The 19,626-nt window shown below is 44.0% G+C and overlaps 2 protein-coding genes across 13 annotated transcripts in view; both read right to left on the bottom strand.

Annotated features, from left to right (window-relative positions):
* The window catches only part of DAP3 (death associated protein 3), a 183,236-nt gene that overhangs the window by 6,870 nt on the left and 156,740 nt on the right, over positions 1-19,626 (bottom strand). For 5 of the 10 annotated variants that reach the window (XM_050754828.1, XM_050754794.1, XM_050754839.1 and 2 more), the window contains 7 exons: positions 19,450-19,567; positions 18,304-18,357; positions 11,849-11,971; positions 7,317-7,418; positions 3,425-3,533; positions 2,871-2,963; positions 1,070-1,200 (listed from right to left, as the gene is read on the bottom strand). In XM_050754828.1, the coding sequence (XP_050610785.1) occupies positions 1,070-1,200; positions 2,871-2,963; positions 3,425-3,533; positions 7,317-7,418; positions 11,849-11,971; positions 18,304-18,348 (603 nt within the window). In that variant the 5' untranslated portion in view covers positions 18,349-18,357; positions 19,450-19,567. The remainder of the gene's footprint in view (positions 1-1,069; positions 1,201-2,870; positions 2,964-3,424; positions 3,534-7,316; positions 7,419-11,848; positions 11,972-18,303; positions 18,358-19,449; positions 19,568-19,626) is intronic. The other 5 variants (XM_050754848.1, XM_050754834.1, XM_050754819.1 and 2 more) reach the window with 2 other exon arrangements.
* The window catches only part of MSTO1 (misato mitochondrial distribution and morphology regulator 1), a 140,030-nt gene that overhangs the window by 18,791 nt on the left and 101,613 nt on the right, over positions 1-19,626 (bottom strand). The window lies entirely within an intron of this gene.

Below are 19,626 nucleotides of genomic sequence, written 5' to 3'. Positions count from 1 at the left end.
GGCTGGAGTGCAGTGGTGCGATCTCAGCTCACTGCAACATCCACTTCCCAGGTTCAAGCGATTCTCCTGCCTCAGCCTCCTGAGTAGCTGGGATTTCGGGCGTGTGCCAACATGCCTGGCTAATTTTTGTATTTTTAGTAGAGATGGGGTTTCACCATGTTGGCCAGGCTGGTCTAGATTCCTGACCTCAGGTGATCTGCCCACCTCGGCCTCCCAAAATGCTAGGATTACATGTCTGAGCCACCACGCCTGACCTCTTTTTTCTGTTTTTTGAGACCATATCTCACTTTGTCACCCAGGCTGGAGTGCAGTGGCGCTATCTCGGCTCACTACAACCTCTGATTCTCAGGTTCAAGAGATTCCCCTGCCTCAGCCTCCTGAATAGATGGGCCTACAGGCATGCACCACCACGCCCAGCTAATTTTTGTATTTTTAGTAGAGATGGGATTTCATCATGTTGGCCAGGCTCATCTCGAACTCCTGCCTCGGCCTCCCAAAGTGCTGGGATTATAGATATGAGCCACCGTACCTGACCAAAGTGAATGCTTTCTAATCCATTTCTGCTTGGAGTCTTGAAAAAACATACATAAGGGATTCTGATGAAAATGTCCAGAATGGCATCTGCATTTTTAACAAGCCCTTAGGTGACTCTGCTTTATACCCAGAGTTGAAGGCCCCTGGTCTAGACAGGGTATCCAGGAATCACCAGGGTAAAGAAGAATTTTTCCAATACATTTCTGGTTCCCTAAAAAGATCTTATCTGGAGAAAATCATGTAGTTGGAAATGTGCTTGCCAGGGATTGGAGGCTGTACCTTGACAAGTCAATGAATCAACTGAATTTCACTTTGCTACCCACAAAATGGGAACAACTTACTGTTGCCTATTTATTTCACATGGATAAATGAGTTTCAAGTTATGAGTCCACTGTGAGCAAAACTTACAAAAAGAAATTAAAACTGATACAGATATTTCAACTCCAGTATCAGTTCTCCATAGTCTATTGGTACTCAGGGCACAAAGAATCCATATAAGGACTACCAAGCACTCAACTTCTGAGAGTCTAGTCACCTGGTTCAAGAAGCGCTCATTTGTAGTTTTGAAATTCTTCAGCCAGGTTGAAGCCTCTAAAGGTTGATCAAAGCGCTGTTTGTTGTAGTTGGACTGCAGAAGATCCTGACAATTTTTCACCCAAAGATGAGCTTTAAAAAAAAGAGGCAGAAGAAAACAAGCCACGCAGAAACTGTATTCAACTCGAAATATTCCAGCCTCTTTTAAGTTATGGGAAATGACTTTAGTTTCTCATATATATTTCTTTTCTTTGTTTTTTTTTTTTTTGAGACGGAGTCTCGCTCTGCCGCCCAGGCTGGAGTGCAGTGGCCGGATCTCAGCTCACTGCAAGCTCCGCCTCCCGGGTTCACGCCATTCTCCTGCCTCAGCCTCCCGAGTAGCTGGGACTACAGGCGCCCGCCACCTCGCCTGGCTAGTTTTTTGTATTTTTTAGTAGAGATGGGGTTTCATCGTGTTAGCCAGGATGGTCTCGATCTCCTGACCTCGTGATCCACCCGTCTCGGCCTCCCAAAGTGCTGGGATTACAGGCTTGAGCCACCGCGCCCGGCTCTTTTCTTTGTTTTTTGAGACAGCCTCTTGCTCTGTCACCCAGGCTAGAAGGCAGGATGTGATCACAGCTCACTGTAACCTTGAACTCCCAGGCTCAGGTGATCCTCCTGCCTCAGCCTCTCAAAGTCTGGTGCACCACTATGCCTGGCCTTGTCAGGTCCAGCTTAGACTAAACATTATCATTAGAATCAATATATAAATCATACCAAGTGAATTAAATGCCACTTCTGCTTACCGGCAGGTTTGAAAGGTAAGTTAGAAAATGTGGATGTTACTATGCAAGCAGGGTTGTTTAAAAAAGAAAATGTGGATGCACACAACATTGAACACAAAAGAGATAAATGCAAGTTTTGACAATCCACACTGACGACTCTAGAATGCTGATAAATAGTAAAAGGCTCTCTGGGTACTCAGGATTGTTAACTGATGGCAAAACAAAAACAAAAACAAAAAAACAACAACAAAAAACTCCATGGCGACCTCTAAGGCAGGAGTTTATGCTCATGGGTATTAAATATCAAAAGAAGGACTGCTTAGCATCAAAGGCTTCAGGAAGCTTTTACTCCAATTTCCTTTTGTCACATTGACTTCACCTTGTAACCTGCTTGGCACTAATATCACGAAGAAATCATGATGGATGAGCTCAGACTGCTCTGGAGCAAAGGCTTTTTTTTTTTTTTTTTTTTTTTTTGAGACAGGGTCTTGCTTTGTTGCCCATGCTAGAGTGTAGTGGTGTGATCACAGCTCACTGCAGCCTCCTCCTGGGCTCTGAGCAATATTCCGACCTCAGCCTCCCAAAGTGCTGTGATTATGGGTGTCAGCCATTGTGACTGGCAAAGCCTTTTCCTTTAGCTAGGAAAGTTAAAGCTGAGGCCGGGCGCAGTGGCTCACGCCTGTAATCCCAGCACTTTGGGAGGCTGAAGCAGGTGGATCACCTGAGGTCAGGAGTTCAAGACCAGCCCGGCCAACATGGTGAAACCCTGTCTCTATAAAACTACAAAAACTAGCTGGGCGTGGTGGTGTGGAGGGCACCTGTAATCCCAGCTACTTGGGAGGCTGAGGCAGGAGAATCTCTTGAGCCTGGGAGGCAGAAGTTGCAGTGACCTGAGATTGCACCACTGCACTCCAGACTGGCCAACAAGAGCGAAACTCCATCTCAAAAAAAAAAAAAAAAGAAAAGAAAAGAAAAAAGAAAATACAGTAACAGGATAACTAAACCTAACAGACAGAAGAAACAACGGGAAGTTCTCACCGTCTGGAATATGTAGTATCAGCCAGTCCTGTTTTGCACAGAAATGAATAACATGGCAGAGACTGAGGGTTTTTCCTGTTCCCTTCTCTCCATCTAAAGTATATGTTGTTAAAGAAAACATGACTAGAAGGATCATTTGTACTGTGAACAGTAGTTACGCTTTGTTTTGTTTTTTTTTTTTCAGACAGGGTCTCACTCTGTCTCCCAGGCTGGAGTGAAGTGGCTTGATATCAGCTCACAGCAACCTCCACTTCCCGGGTTCAAGCGATTCTCCTGCCTCAGCTTCCCAAGTAGCTGGGATTACAGGTGCATGCTACCACACCCGGCTAATTTTTTGCATTTTTAGTAAATGCGGGGTTTCGCTATGTCGGCCAGGCAGGTCTTGAACTCCTGACTTCAGGTGATACGCCTGCTTCGGCTTCCCAAACTCCTGGGATTACAGGTGTGAACCACAGTGCCTGGCCTCCATAGTACTTTTTTTCATTTCTTCTTTTCCCTTATTTGAGGGGAGAAAGCATTGGTTTATGAGGGTCCAAGCAGGCAGGAAAGGATACACAGAAGATATCGTACAGCCGGATAAGCAAAATTGGTGTTTTTCAGGTAATGCAGAAGTTCTAGGGCTGGTTTCCTTACCATCAGGCAAGCTTCACTGAGTGTCTTCACCTGATAAAATAGGAAAGAAGGAAGGAGTGGGTGGGGTGTGGAATTTCTAGCCAGTTCTTGGTATACATACTCTGCCAAAAGTGGCAACCAAGACCATCAAATTGCATGCCTCTAATTTATTCGGTTAGGAGAAGCTGGGTTGGTACTGAGTTTGAAAATCTATCCATATAACTTAGCTAAAAACTGAAATACATTATTCCGCACTAAGTAATGTGATAGTCAGCTTTTGATTATTCCTGTTACTGAAGCATATATTCTATCGCAGCTAAAATCTACAAATAATTGATATGTCTCATGACAAAATTATGTATACCACTTAGGGCCACTGTAAATATGGAAAGCATATAGAAAAATGCTTAAAATTTCTGACACAAGTTAATAATTCAATAAACATTAACTTTTTTTTTTTTTTTTGAGACGGAGTTTCACTCTTGTTGCTCAGGCTGGAATGCAATGGCACGATCTCGGCTCACCACAACCTCTGCCTCCCGGTTCAAGTGATTCTCCCACCTCAGCCTCCCGAGTAGCTGGGATTACAGGCATGCACCACCACGCCTGGCTATTTTGTATTTTTAGTACAGATGGAGTTTCTCAATATTGGTCAGGCTGGTCTCAAACTCCCGACCTCAGGTGATCCCCCCGCCTCGGCCTCCCTAAGTGCAGGGATTACAGGCGTGAGCCAGTGCGCCCGGCCTAAAATTTATTTTTAGTTAATTTTTTTTTTGAGACGGAGTCTCGCTCTGTCACCCAGGCTGGAGTGCGGTGGCGTGATCTTGGCTCACTGCAACCTCCGCCTCCTGGGTTCAAGCAATTCTCCCGCCTCAGCCTCCTCAGTAGCTGGGATTACAGGTGCCGCAAGCACGCCAGGCTGATTTTTGTAATTTTAGTAGAGACAGGGTTTCACCATGTTGGTCAGGCTGGTCTCGAACTCCTGACCTCATGATCCGCCCACCTAGGTCTCCCAAGGTGCTGGGATTATAGGCATGAGCCACCGTGCCTGGCCTAAAATTTATTTTTATTACTTTAACCATTTACTTTTTTCTCTAGAACTAAATACATGGCAGCTCAGGAGCAGGTGTGACCAGCTGCCCCCACAACTCTAAGGCCATCCATACCTCACACCCCCAGCATACTAACCTTTCAGAGTTTATGTGTTCATTCCCCTTTTGCTACCAGAATACTTTGGCAGGAAATTTGGGAAGCACTAATGTGTGTGAAACTGATTTGCAAAGAAAATATTAAAATATGTCTACTAATAATAAATATCTAACAAATACTATTTGTAAGTATAACTAAAATAGTGTTAATTTTTTTATTTTTTTGAGACAGAGTCTCGCTCTGTCGCACAGACTGGAGTGCAGTGACACGATCTCAGCTCACTGCAAGCTCTGCCTCCCGGGGTCAAGCGTTTTTCCTGCTTCAGTCTCACAAGTAGCTGTGACTACAGGCATGCACCACCATGCCCAGCTAATTTTTGTATTTTTAGTAGAGACGGAGTTTCACCATGTTTGGCCAGGCTTGTCTTGAACTCCTGGCCTTAAGTAATCTGCTCACCTCGACTTCCCAAAGTGCTGGGATTACAGGCGTGAGCCACTGTACCCAGCCAGTGTTGATATTTTTTAAAAGAAATCCTAACAAAACAATTGAATTGGTGTAGGATTTGACAGGCGATTCCAAACTTAATGGAAGGTTCAATGTTCAAAAAAACACGATACAGGTATTAAAACAAATGTCGGCTGGGCGTGGTGGCTCACGCCTGTAATCCCAGCACTTTGGGAGGCCAAGGCAAGTGGATCACCTGAGGTTAGTAGTTGGAGAGCAGCCTGGCCAATATGGCAAATCCCCATCTCTACTAAAAATATAAAAATTAGCCAGGCGTGGTGGCGAGCACCTGTAATCCCAGCTCCTTGGGAGGCTGAGGTAGGAGAATCACTTGAACTCAGGAGGCGGAGGTTGCAGTGAGCTGAGATCACATCACTGCATTCCAGCCTGGGTGACAAAAGTGAAACTCTGTTTTAAAAAAAAAAAAAAAAAAAAAAAGGCACATCAGGGCTGGGAGCTGTGGCTCACACCTGTAATCCCAGCACTTTGAGATACCAAGACAGGAGGATCACTTGAGCCCAGGAGGTCAGAGATGTAGAGTACGCTATGGTCACGCCACTGTACTCCAGCCTGGTTGTCAGAGTGAGACAACCAGGCTCTGTAATTAAAATAATAATAATAAAATAAAAGTCAGCTACTCTAGGCACACTGTCCGTCAGTTAGGTCTGCTCCAAAAGAAGCAGTATTAAAAAAAAAAAAAATGTCATATTAGGCAGTATGACAATGCTAATATCCACAATAATGGTGAGGAAGTGGGCCTTCACGTAAATGAAAATTATGAAAAGAATGCTTAAGTTCTTCCAGAGCATTGTTGGTTAACCCAGTCTGAAAACAACTTCAAATAGTTAATTAAAGACAGTACCTCACAACCCTGAAGCTAAATCAATATTGTACTTGAATGTCTTGAACAGTTTAAAGTGCCACTGCAGATGCTTTCTTCTGGTTGTGTCCCATTTCCAATCTTAACAACAACAACAAAAATTTTTTTTAATTAAAATTGTTTTTTGGAGACAGGGTCTCACTCTGTTGCCCAAGTTGGAGTGCTGTGGCACTATCGTAGCTCACTGCAGCCTGAACTCCGGGGCTCAAGCCATCCTCCTGCCTCAGCCTCCTAAGGAGCTACCTCAAGGAGCTACCACACACGACTAAATATTTTTTTTTTTTTGAGTGAGCAACAGCAAGAATTTATTGTGAAGAGGAAAAGAACAAAGCTTCCACAGTGTGGAAGGGGACCCCAGCAGGTTGCCCGTGTTTTTCTTTCTAAAGATACAGTCTCATTATATTGCCCAGCTGGTCTTAAACTCCTGCACTCAAACGATCGTCCCACCTTCACCTCCCAAAGTGCTGAGACTACAGGCATAAACTACCTTGCCTGGCCTGTTATACCTTACTTTGCTTGAGATAAGGTCTCGCTCTGTTACCCAGGCTGGGGTACAGTGGTGCAATCACAGCTTACTGATCACCTCCTGAGCTCAAGTGATCCTCCAACCTCAGCCACCCGAGGAGCTGTGACTACAGGTGTGCACCATGTCCGGCTAATTTTTTATTTTTAATTTTTGTAGAGACAGGTCTCCCTATGTTGCCCAGACTGGTCTCGAACTCCTGGGCTCAAGTGATCCCTCCACTTTGGCCTCCCAAAGTGCAGCTGGGATTACAGGCATGAGCCATAGCGCCCGACCTGTTATGCCCTTATTATTCATCTAATTTCCTGAAATAAACCACACTAAAGAAATAAGATCCTCTGGCTCGCACGCTAAAACTCACCTGCACAGGCAAGCTTGATAACATTTTCACAAAATACATGGGAGAATAAAAACCAACGCATCTAATCAAAATATCGCTTCTATTTAGCTCCGGAGTATATTATGATTTTGCTTTTGTGCAGCATATTAACTATTTTCATGATATTTTGCCAAGGCAAATTTTAAGTTCATTTAAAACAATTATTTGATGCTGAAATTACTGGAATCTTCTTGGGCTATACAAGGAGGAAAACATCAATACTGTTTAAACATGAGCTTAAAGTAATTGTACTAGTCACAAAAGGTAATCAACAGTTGAATTTCTGTTTTTCAGATTAAATTTCATCTTTTATAATTTTCTTCTCATTTAGCCCAACCCCTTTGCTAGCAGCAGCTTGTATTCTGGGCTCCCCCCAGTACCATTCCCTGTCTTGAGCACCTGCATCACAAAGCGAGGAGGAAGGCCATGGGGAAATACAGTCTTCAAATCCTGGGGGGAGATGTTGTAGTGCTGACCCTCGTGCTGATCCCCATGCTTGGCCTAGGAAATAAGAGTGCAAACAGGTATAATGGTGACAAAGTGACCAAGACTTTCTTTTTGTCTTCTTATCTGTGTATGTGTGTGTGTGTGTGTGTGTATATATATATATATATATATATATATATATATATATATATACATACTTTTTTTTTTTTTTTTTTTTGAGATGGAGTCTCGCTCTGTCTCCCAGGCTGGAGTGCAGTGGCTGGATCTCAGCTCACTGCAAGCTCTGCCTCCCAGGTTCAAGCAATTCTCCTGCCTCAGCCTCCCAAGTAGCTGGAACTACAGGCGCCCGCCACCACGCCCGGCTAGTTTTTTGTATTTTTTTTACTAGAGACGGGGTTTCACCGTGTTAGCCAGGATGGTCTCGATCTCCTGACCTCGTGATCCGCCCGTCTCGGCCTCCCAAAGTGCTGGGATTACAGGCTTGAGCCACCGCGCCCGGCCTAAAATTTTTTTTTTAAGATGGAGTTTTACCTTTGTCACCCAGGCAGGAGTGCAAAGGCGCGATCTTTTTTTTTTTTTTTTTTTTTTGAGACTGAGTCTGGCTCTGTCGCCCAGGCTGGAGTGCAGTGGCCGGATCTCAGCTCACTGCAAGCTCCGCCTCCCGGGTTTACGAAAGGCGCGATCTTAGCTCACTGCAACCTCCGCCTCCCAGGTACACGCAATTCTCCTGCCTCAGCCTCCCAGTAGCTGGCATTACAGACATGTGCCACCACACCCGGCTAATTTTTATATTTTTAGTAGAGACGGGGTCCCCACGTTGGCCAGGCTGGTCTTAAACTCCTGACCTCAGGTGATCTGCCTGCCTCAGCCTCCCAAAATGCTGCGATTACAGGGTGAGCCACCTTGCCCAGTCTTGTCTTCTTTTTTTTTTTTTTTTGAGATGGAGTCTTGCTCTGTCACCCAGGCTGGAGTGCAATGGTGTGATCTCGGCTCACTGCAACCTCCGCCTCCCAGGTTCAACCGATTCTCCTGCCTCAGCCTCCCGAGCAGCTGGGACTACAGGCACGCGCCACCACGCCCAGCTAATTTTTGTATTTTTAGGAGAGATGGGGTTTCACCATGTTGACCAGAATGGTCTCAATCTCTTGACCTCATGATCCACTCACCTTGACCTCCCAAAGTGCTGGGATTACAGGTGTGAGATACAGTGCCTAGCCCAGCCTTGTCTTCTTATCTGTGACCAAGACTTTGAAAATTGGATAAGGCCTGCTATTCACTCATGTCTTTATGTATTCTTTTTTTTTTTTTTTTTTTTTTTTTTGAGATGCAGTTTCACCCTTGTTGCCCAGGCTAAAGTGCAATGGTGCGATCGTGGCTCACCACAACCTCCGCCTCCCAGGTTCAAGCAATTCTACTGCCTCAGCCTCCCAAGTAGCTAGGATCACAGGCATGTGCCATCACACCTGGCTAATTTTGTATTTTTAGTAGAGACAGGGTTTCTCCATGTTGGACAGGCTGGTCTTCAAGTGATCTGCCTGCCTTGGCTTCCCGAAGTGCTGGGATTACAGGTGTGAGCCACTGCACCCGGCCTTTATGTCTTGTTTTTTCTTTTTTTTTTTTGAGACAAGATCTTGCTCGGTTTACCAGGATGGAGTATGGTGGTGCAATCACGGCTCACTGAGACCTCCAATTCCCAGGCTCAAGAGATCCTCCTGCCTCAGCCTCACGAGTAGCTGGGACCACAGGTGTGCACCACTACACCTGGCTAACTTCTTGACTTTTTTGGTAGAGATGAGGTCTTGCTATGTTGCCCAGGTTGGTCTTGAACTCCTGAACTCCAGTGATCCTCCCGCTTTAGCCTCTCAGTGTTGGGATTACAGGCGTGAGCCACTGCGCCCTGGACCACTCATCTCTTAAAGCTGGAAAAGATATCTCCCATTGTTTTGAGAAAGCCTGTTGCCCAGACTGGAGTGCAGTGGCCTGATCTCAGCTGACTGTAGCCTTGACCTCTTCGGCTCAAGTGATCCTTGTACCTAAACCTCTCCAGTAGCTGGGACTACAGGCGCATGCCACTATGCACTGCTAATTGAAAAACTTTTGGCCGAGTGCGGTGGCTCATGCCTGTCATCCCAGCACTATGGGAGGCCAAGGTCGGTGGATCATGAGGTCAGGAGTTCAAGACCAGCCTGGCCAAGAGGGTGAAAGCTCGTCTCTACAAAAAATACAAATAATTAGCCAGGCATGGTGGCAGGTGCCTGTAATCCCAGTTACTCGGGAGGCTGAGGCACAGAACTGCTTGAACCCAGGAGGTGGAGGATGCAGTGAGCCATGATCATGCCACCGTACTCCAGCCTGGGCGACAGAGCAAGGCTCCGTCTAAAAAAAAGAAAAAAAAGAAAAAGAAAAAAAAAATTTTTTTTGGTTGGGTGCAGTGCCTCACGTCTGTAATCCCAGCACTTTAGGAAGCTGAGGTGGGTGGATTGCCTGAGGTCAGGAGTTTAAGACCAGCCTGGCCAACATGGTGAAACCCAATCTGTACTAAAAATACAAAACTTAGCCAGGCGTGGTGATGGGTGCCTGTAATCAGTTACTTGGGAGGCTGAGACAGGAAAATCACTTAAACCCGGGAGGTGGAGGCTGCAGTGAGACGAGACCGCGCCATTGCACTCCAGCCTGGGCAAGAAGAGTAAAACTCTGTCTCAAAAAAAAAAAAAAATTGTTTAGAGTTAGGGTCTTGCCATGTTGCCTAGGCTAGTCTAGAACTCCTAAGCTCAAGTGATCCTCCCGCCTAGGCCTCCCAAAGTGCAGGGATTGCAGGCATAAGCTACTGTGCCCATCCTCATTTATCTTAGCCAAGAATGCTGATTGCTGTCCCCAAACCCAGTATGTATATAAAAGTGGTGGCCCAAATAATGAAGCCAATTGCTCATCAAAGTAAACCGTAGATGTAGGGGTAGCAAAGACAATTCTTGCCATCTGGATTCTTCTGTGCTGTGTATAGAGATGCCCCAGTCATGTGACAAGATCATCTGCATGCTGCTGTTTCCATAGAAACCCCAGAGGAACTGGCAGATAAAAGGACTACAATTACAGAGAAAGCTGAAAGACACTTCAGTGGCTTGATTCATTTATTCTACTTCATTTTGTGTTTGTCAAAATAGGTGAAAGGTATATATATATTGGGATTACAGGCATGAGCCACCTCACCCAGTCATATATATATACTTTTTAAGACAGAGTCTTGCTCTCCTGCCCAGGCTGGAGTGCAGTGGCGCAATCTTGGCTCACTGCAACTTCTGTCTCCTCGGTTCAAGCGATTCTCCTGCCTCAGCCTCCTAAGTAGCTGGGATTACAGGTGCCCGCCACCACAGCCAGCTAATTTTAGTATTTTTAGTAGAGACAGGCTTTCGCCATGTTGGCCAGGCTGGTCTAGAACTGACCTCAAGTGATCCTCCTGCCTCGGCCTCCCAAAGTGCTAGGATGATAGTCATGAGCCACCCCGCATGGCCAAAGGCTAGAGATATATTTAAAACACACCCTGCTGAGATCATGTTTTGAGTAATGGGTGATTCTTTTTTTCCTTCCACACAGACTGTATTAAGATGGGAAGACTCAGAGGGTAGGGGCAGGGAAGGAAACTACTGGTTCTTCACATTACAGCACAGACCACAAATTAATTTCATTTATGAGAGGTAGCAACAAAAAGAAATCAATATCCAGTCTAATGGGGAACTGGACTAGAAAATGCAACACTAGATACTGCTGGAATCCTGGCTTCTGCAGACAAAATTCATTTTAAATGCTGCTCTTCTCATAACAAATCAAGTTAGTTCCCTCTCCAGACCCTAGGAAATCCACTTACAAAACTGCAAAATAGCACCAGATTGGTTATTAGAAAAACTGGGTTCTGAACCTACCCTGGTAGAAAATTGTGGGCAAGTAGTTTAATTTCTTTAGTATTCTCCATACCAGAGGATGTTAAGTTATGGCTGGACACCTGCTTTGTAAACAGAGTTTTACTGGTACATGTTTACACCCATTTGTTTATGGCAGAGTTGAGTACTTGTGACAGATCATCCCAGTCCATCGGCCTAAAATATTCACTACAGAGTCCTTTAAGAAAAGGTCTGTCACCCAACACATAATATAAGCAATAATAATTGGTAAACTTACCCTGTAAGAAATTAAACTTAGTAAGTATTGAGTATTCGACAACTCTATGCTCAGCAAAATCCATGAAACTAGGTGAATTCACTAGTCGGGATTACATGGGAACAGATATGGATGGAGCTGGCCAGTGTATGTTACCACAGTATCAGACAGGGACAGGGAGAATCTGGGTTCCAGAGTGCTATCTCAGGTGCAGTATCTGAGTAAATGCAAATCTACTAAGCTTCTTGCAGTTTCAGTTTTCCTATGCAAAATGAGGATAGGAACACAAATCATAAGCCCTGAGAAACCCCATATACACATTAGTAACTTACCGGGTCATTCTCAATGGTGCGGGAAATAGCTCTGGGACTCTCAACTGGAACCTGGTTATCTAGGTGAGCAGCAATGCTTTGGCTTGCCTGGGTCCCCATGTGTAAAAAACACCTAGGGTCCAACTGTAAGAGAAATCATTTCAGTGTCATGGGGTTATCAAACTTTTTTTTTTTTTTTTTTTTTTTGAGACAGAGTTTCGCTCTTGTTGCCCAAGCTGGAGTGCAATGGAGTGTAGTGATCCTGGCTCACTACAACCTCCGCCTCCCGGGTTCAAGTGATTCTCCCGCCTCAGTCTCCTGAGTAACTGGGATTACAGGCACGTGCCACCACACCCAGCTAATTTTTTGTATTTTTAGTAGAAACGAGATTTCACCATGTTGGCCAGACTGATCTTGAACTCCTGAACTCAGGTGATCTGCCCGCCTCTGCCTCCCAAAATGCTGGGATTACAGGCTTGAGTCACCACACCTGGCCAAACAAACTTTTTATGCTCGCTATAACACTGAGAAGGTGAGCCATGTCTGCAACAGGGATGTCACTAACATACATTTTTCTTCTATGTAAAAAAGATCCCTGTTATTATTTAAAATTCACTAAGTCCAATGACATTGTTCATATTCTATATCTGTTCCAGTCTATGTATTGCCTTATCAGGGATCTGTCCTATATGGAAACAAACAATTCTGTCAGAGATTATTCAGGAGCATACACAGCATAACCATTAGCAAACTTGAAGCAGGAAAGCTCTTTTAATGCGCTTGCCCAGTGATGAATGGTTGCCAAAACTGTGTAATTCTCATTCTCTGTCAGTCACCTCAGTATCAGGGGATCAGTGCAATGCTCCTCACTATGTGACAGCTATAATTACATGCCCTGTAACAATTTTCCTGCTAATTGTGCCCTGGAATAAAGAATCTTTCATTAGAGACATGTAATAAGGGAGTATGTCAGATACATAGCTAAGTGAAAGCAAACTGCTCTATAGGTAACTCAGTGAACTGTACACTGAAACCTCTGAACCAACAGAGAGGGGAAGAGGGGGGATTTCAGGAGACAAATCTAACAAAATGGTAAGTGAAAAACTCCAAAACTGAGCTTAAGGATAACAAGCCTTATGTAGAAAGTGAAAAGATGTGTTATGAGGAAAAGATTAGGGAATGCAGCCAGGAGAAACAAGAGAACAGAAATATAATGGATAGTGTAATAAGGGAGTTGCTTAATAAATAGGATATCATATGAAAGCTGTCTGTATTTTATAGTCTCACCAAGCAGCTTCTCACCCTCTTTTTTTAAAGACAGGGTCTTGCTCTGTCACCCAGGCTGGAGTACAGTGGCACAATCACGGCACACTGTAGTCTCAAACTCCCAGGCCCAAGCCATGCTCGCATCTCAGGCTCCCAAGTAGCTGGGACTACAGGCGCATGCCACCACGCCCAGCTAATTTTTAATTTTTTTAATTTTTTGAAGACAGGGTCTTGCTATGTTGCCCAGGCTGCTCTCCAACTCCTGCGCTCAAGTGATCCTCCTGCCTCGGCCTCCCAAAGTGCTGGGATTACAGGCGTGAGCCACCATGCCCAGCCTACCAAGCAGTTTTTTGAGTGCAGAAAATATAAGTTATCTCTGTACCATCCCTCCTCACACTTACACCCATTTTATGACATGATCCTAAACTCCATACATAAATTCTGTGTCTAACATTCCCACTGCACAGGTTGAGAGAGAGTATTGTACACATCACTTTTGTTTTTTTTTTTTTTTTGAGAGAGTCTCACTCTTGTCGCCCAGGCGGGGGTGCAATGGCATGATCTCCGCTCATTACAACCTCTGCCCCCAGGTTCAAGTGGTTCTCCTGCCTCACTAGCTGGGATTACAGGCACGCGCCACCACGCCTGGCTAATTTTTGTATTTTTAGTGGAGACTGGGTTTCACCATGTTAGTCACGCTGGTCTGGAACTCCTGACCTCAGGTGGTCTGCCCACCTTAGCCTTCCAAAGTGCTGGGATTATGGGCGTAAGCCACCACTCCCGGCCAACACATAACATTTTAACTTGTATCTTTATCTCTAAATCTTTGATTTTTTCCTCTTTCATAGTCCTTCATCTTCCCAAAAATAGGCTTAACCTTCGACTAATCTAAAAGCTTGGATGGAGCCAGGTGTGGTGGTCCACTCCTGTAGTCCCAGCTACTTGGGAGCTAAAGTGGAAAGACTGTTTGAGGGCAGGAGTTCCACATCAGCCAGGGCAGCAGTGAGACCCCGACAATAAAAAAATTTTAAAAAGCTTAGAAGGTTCCAGAATGATGTCAAAATAAGTCTCAAATTCCTTAGCATAACAATCTAGACCACTGTGATGACTTCAGCCTACCTTTGTAATTTCATTTATAACCATATGACCATGCTAAAACAAGTCACTTTTATGCCTCTATACTTCTGCTCATTCTACTTCAACTTCCCTCTCCCCATTTAAATCCTCCCATTCATCAAACCTCAACTCAAATGTCACATCCTCAGTGAAAATTTGCCAGACACCTCCAGTCAAAAGTAATTCTCTTTCCTTTCTGCTAATAGCACTCTTTGTATTGCACGGCAATTTTATTACATTGCCTTGAGTTGTACTCCTGCCTACTGTTAACTGAGTATCTATTAGATGTCAGGCAATACAGTATTATATATGTACTAGTTTTAAACCTAGAAATCCTAGAAGATAGGCAGAATATTATCAACCCTTTGTTATGATGGGGAAGACAAGGTTCAGGGAAGCTGAGTAATTTTGATTAAGGTCACAAAGTTTTAGGCGGTGAACTGGAATTCACATCCAAGTTTGTCTCTATTTAAAAAAAAATTGTATCGTGTTATGTTATACATGTTTGTCTCCTAGGCTACACGCTTAGAAGAGAAGGGGTTAGATTTTATTCATTTTTGTATCTCCCTCTCTGAGTACTTAACACACTACAAAGTACTTAGCCCTTTGCCCTGGAATAAAGAATCTGAAACTGAAAACATGCAATGAGAGAGTACGTAGAGCATCCACGAAGTAAAGTAAATGCTCTATAGGAAACTCAGTGAAGTATACACAGAAACCTCTGAACCATTACTTGTAGATTTTAATATAAAGTAACTGTCAAGTACTAGAGTTGCTCCAGCTCTGTCTGAGAATGTATGACTGTAAATTACAGCAGAAGGAGCAATGCTTGGGAAATATCCAAATATCCAAATCGTTCTCTACATTTCTCAGCCTTCCTTGAAGAAACGGGAGAGGTCATGTGATTCCTTTGGCTAAAGACCTATGAATGGAAATAACTTGTGTCATTGCGTCCTTTCTAGTCAGAGCCAATTAAGTGTGAGGTATAAATTATCTCTCCCTCCCCATCTTAAAAGCTACATGTTGAGATGTATCCCAAGAAGGTAAACTTTTGTCCCTCCATCCAGACTTCAATCTTGCTTGCAAAGCCTTTTAGAAAGATAGGAACAGAAAAACAAAGCAAAACACATGCACACAACACAAACAATACCCTTTGTGTTGGGCCACTGAGAATACAAGGCTTGTTACTTCAGCACTGCAACCTGAATAATATACCCTAGTACTACTTAAATGCTACTCAATTTTATCTACTGGAGAGAAAGCACCATGTCTCTTTACAAAGCAAAGTGGAAAACAAACTATTCAAGGGCCACAAGGTGGTGCTATTTCTACAGTAATGTGATGACATTTTTGTTATACTTTTTTTTGGACATAGGGTGTAGTCTTGCTATATTGCCCAGGCCAGTCTCATATCCTGGGCCCACATGATCATCCTGCTTCAGCCTCTCAAGTAGCTGAAACTACAGGTAATTTTTGAAGCAAATTAAAAGCTAGCAAAATGGAATCTTTTTTTTTTTTTTTTTGAGATGGAGTTTTGCTCTTGTTGCTCAGGCTGGAGTGCAATGGTGTGATCTTGGCTCACTGCAACCTCTGTCTCCCGGGTTCAAGCGATTCTCCTGTCTCAGCCTCCTGAGTAGCTGGGACTACAGACATGTGCCACCATACCTGGCTAATTTTGTATTTTTAGTAGTGATGGGGTTTCTCCATGTTGGTCAGGCTGGTCTCGAACTCCCGACCTCAGGTGATCTACCTGCCTCAGCCTCCCAAAGTGCTGGCATTACAAGTGTCAGCCACCATGCCTGGCCTACAGCCAAATGGAATCTTTAGTTCTTTAAGTTTTATATATCACTCAAGTAGACTGTTGTTTCCAGAGAAAACAACCATGTGTACAACTGCCTCTGTACAGTTCCAAAATGAACATCCTGCAGTTTCTGAAAGAGCATTTGTGGGCCAATCTAGAAGGTCACTGTGACGGTTAATATTAAGTGTCAACTTGATTGGATTAAAGGCTGTAAAGTATTGTTCCTGCATGTGTCTGTGAGGGTGTTGCCAAAGGAGATTCACATTTAAGTCAGTGGACTGGGAGAGGCAGACCCACCCTCAATGTTTCACCAACTAATTACCTGCCAGGGCAGCTAGAATAAAGCAGGCAGAAGAAGGTGCTGACTTGCTGAGTCTTCCAGCCTTCATCTTTCTCCTGGGCTAGATGCTTCCTGCCTTCGAACACTGGACTCTGAAGTTCTTCAGCTTTTGGACTCTTGGACTTACAACAGTGATTTGCCAGGGGCTCTCAGGCCTTTAGTCACAGACTAAAGGCTGCACTGTCAGCTTCCCTACTTTTGAAATTTTGGGACTTGGACTGGCTTACTTGCTCCTCAGCTTGCTCATGGCCTACTGTGGGACTTCGCCAGATGGTGTGACTCAACACTCCTTAACAAACTCTCCTTCATATATACTTCTATCCTATTAGTGCTGTCCCTGTAGAGAACCCTGACTAATACAGTCACCCTGAACCAAACTAAAAAAAAAAACCCAAAACTTTCTCTCATCACACGCAGCTAATTTTTGTATTTTTAGGAGAAACAGGGTTTCACTATGTTGGCCAGGCTGGTCTCAAACTCCCGACCTCGGGTGATCTGCCCACCTCGGCCTCCCAAAGTGCTGGGATTACAGGCATGAGCCACCGTGTCCAGCTGATAAAGGAAATTTATTTTAGCCTTGTAATATGATCAGTTGAGTCCAGAATCCATCCCTCTGCTGATCCTTGCTTTCATTTCATTTTATAATAATGGGTTATTTCATGTATTCATATATAGGCCTGAGGGAAGGGGGCACATGCAGGGAGAGCCATACAGGAGGAAGGGCTCCTCTTCTAGGAAATCTAATCTGTAATTAAATAATCAGCTGAAAATGACCAAGTCTTTCTGGCTCAGTTCTGAGCCTTATCAGGATCTCCTACTGACTCGACTAACCCACCTCAGGTGCTCCTCTTTGGTGCTGTCAGAGCACCGCGCTGAAATAGTCATTTATTCATGATTCTACTGGACTATAAGCTTCTGGAGAACATGGACCATAAAATGCAATAGAGCACAGTGGTTAGGCCACAGGCTTTGATGTCAAACAGACCTGGCACCTCGTGTGGGCTTTGCAGCCTCACAGACTATTTCCTCAGGTAAGTTACCTAGCTAATCTCATCTTTAGTTTCTACATCTGTGAAACAAGGATATTATCTCGTTCATGGGTTGATCATGAGGATTAAAAAACTGAAGCACTTAGTGTATTACCTGGCACATAATACCCAACAAATAATAACTATTATTAGTGAAATGAAGCATCTTAGAATTCTGAGTACCTGCCATATAGAAGGTACTGAAGGCTGGGCACAGTGGCTCATGCCTGTAATCCCAGCACTTTGGGAGGCCGAGGTGGGCAGATCACGAAGTCAGGCGTTTGAGACCAGGCCGGCTAATACAATGAAACACGGTTTCTGCTAAAAACACAAAAATTAGCTGGGCATGGTGGCACGCACCTGTAGTCCCAGCTACTCGGGAGGCTGAGGCAGAAGAAATGCTTGAACCCGGGAGGTGGAGGTTACAGTGAGCTGAGATTGCACTACTGCACACTCCAGCCTGGGTGACACAGTGAGACTCCGTCTCAAAAAAAAAAAAAAAAAAAAAAAAAAAAAAAAAAAAAAAAACAAAGTACTGAACAACTATTTGGTGAAAAAATGAAGCAAACCAGCAGAATGGTCTTTTTCATGTACAATTTTATTTTTTATTCTAATCTAGATGCTAAAGTTGTAAATTGGCAACTTGTTTTTCTTTTAAATACTTCATTAAGGGATGATAACCATTCCAGTTGGCTAGAGAAATAAAGTCGATAAAGATAATTACAGTCGAACTTACTTATGTTTTCTGGAAAAATATTAATTCTCCTATCCCATGGTAAATTCTCAAGCACAATTATTCTACTGAAACCTGTTACATATGAAGTTTTCCAGAGCATTTCACTCTAGATACAATGAATCCATCTAAAAATAAGAACCCAGGAACCTAAAGGCAATATGCACAGTGTTCAGGTCAGTCAGGACTCACCTTATGGATCCTAGAGATAAGCCTTGTTATTCCTTTCAGCATCATCCTTGCACTCTTAAAACAAAAAAAAATGAAAAGGTAAACCACAAATGGGAAAAGCTATTTGCAACATGGAAAACTGACAATAGATTAATAGGGATTAATAATCTATATTCATATCTAGAATAGATAAAGAATGCCTACAGCTTCATAAAGAAAAATGAGCAAAAGACATAAACTGGTATTTCACAGAAAAGAAAACACAAAAGGCTAGTGAACCCATGAAAAGATTTTTGAACCTCTTTACAAATCAGGGAAATGCTAATTAAAATGATGAAAACCAGATACCATTCACAATCATCATACTGGGAAAATTAAAAAGTCAGGCAGGACACAGTGGCTCACACCTACAATCCCAACACTTTTGGAGGAACACTTTGCGGGGCTGAGGTGGGTGGATTGCTTGAGCCCAGGAGTTCAAGACTGGCCTTGGCAACAGAGTGAGACCCTATCTTTACAAAAAATATAAAAATTAATAGGACATGGTAGTGCATGTCTGTGGTCCCAGCTCCTCGGGAGGCTGAGGCAGGAGGATCACTTGAGCTTAGGAGGTGAAGGTCACAGTGAGCTGAGATGCACTGCATTCCAGCATGGATGACAGAGACCACCTCAAAAAAAAAAGAAAAGAAAAGAAAATAGGCCAGGTGTAATAGCTCATACCTGTAATCCCAGCACTTTGGGAGGTCAAGGTGGGCAGATCACTTGAGGTCAGGAGTTCGAGACCAGCCTGGCCAACATGGTAAAACTTCGTCTCTACCAAAACATATTTTAAAAAATGAGTTGGAGGCCAGGTGCAGTGGCTCACGCCTGTAATCCCAGCACTTTGGGAGGCCAAGGTGGGCGGATCACGAGGTCAGGAGATTGAGATGGTCCCGGCTAACATGGGGAAACGCTGTCTCTACTAAAAATACAGAAAAATTAGTCAGGCGTGGTGGCGGGCGCCCGTAGTCCCAGGTACTTGGGAGGCTAAGGCAGGAGAATAGCATGAACCTGGAAGGCGGAGCTTGCAGTGAGCTGAGATCACGCCACTGCACTCTAGCCTGGGAGACAGAGCAAGACTCTGTCTCAAAACAAAAAAAAAAATTAGTCAGGAGTGGTGATACGCACCTGTAGTCCCAGCTACTCTGGAGGCTAAGGCAGGAGGATTGCTTGCATCCAAGAGGTAGAGGTTGCAGTGAGCTGATATCACACCACTGTACTCTAGCCCAGGCGACAGAGTAAGAATCTGTCTCAAAAAAAAAAAAAAAAAAAAAAACTAAAAAGTCAGACAATAGCAAATGTTAA

The sequence above is a fragment of the Macaca thibetana genome, chromosome 1 (genome assembly GCF_024542745.1).
Source record: "Macaca thibetana thibetana isolate TM-01 chromosome 1, ASM2454274v1, whole genome shotgun sequence".
NCBI classification, from domain to species: domain Eukaryota; kingdom Metazoa; phylum Chordata; class Mammalia; order Primates; family Cercopithecidae; genus Macaca; species Macaca thibetana.
This window is presented reverse-complemented; position numbering and strand designations above follow the sequence as displayed.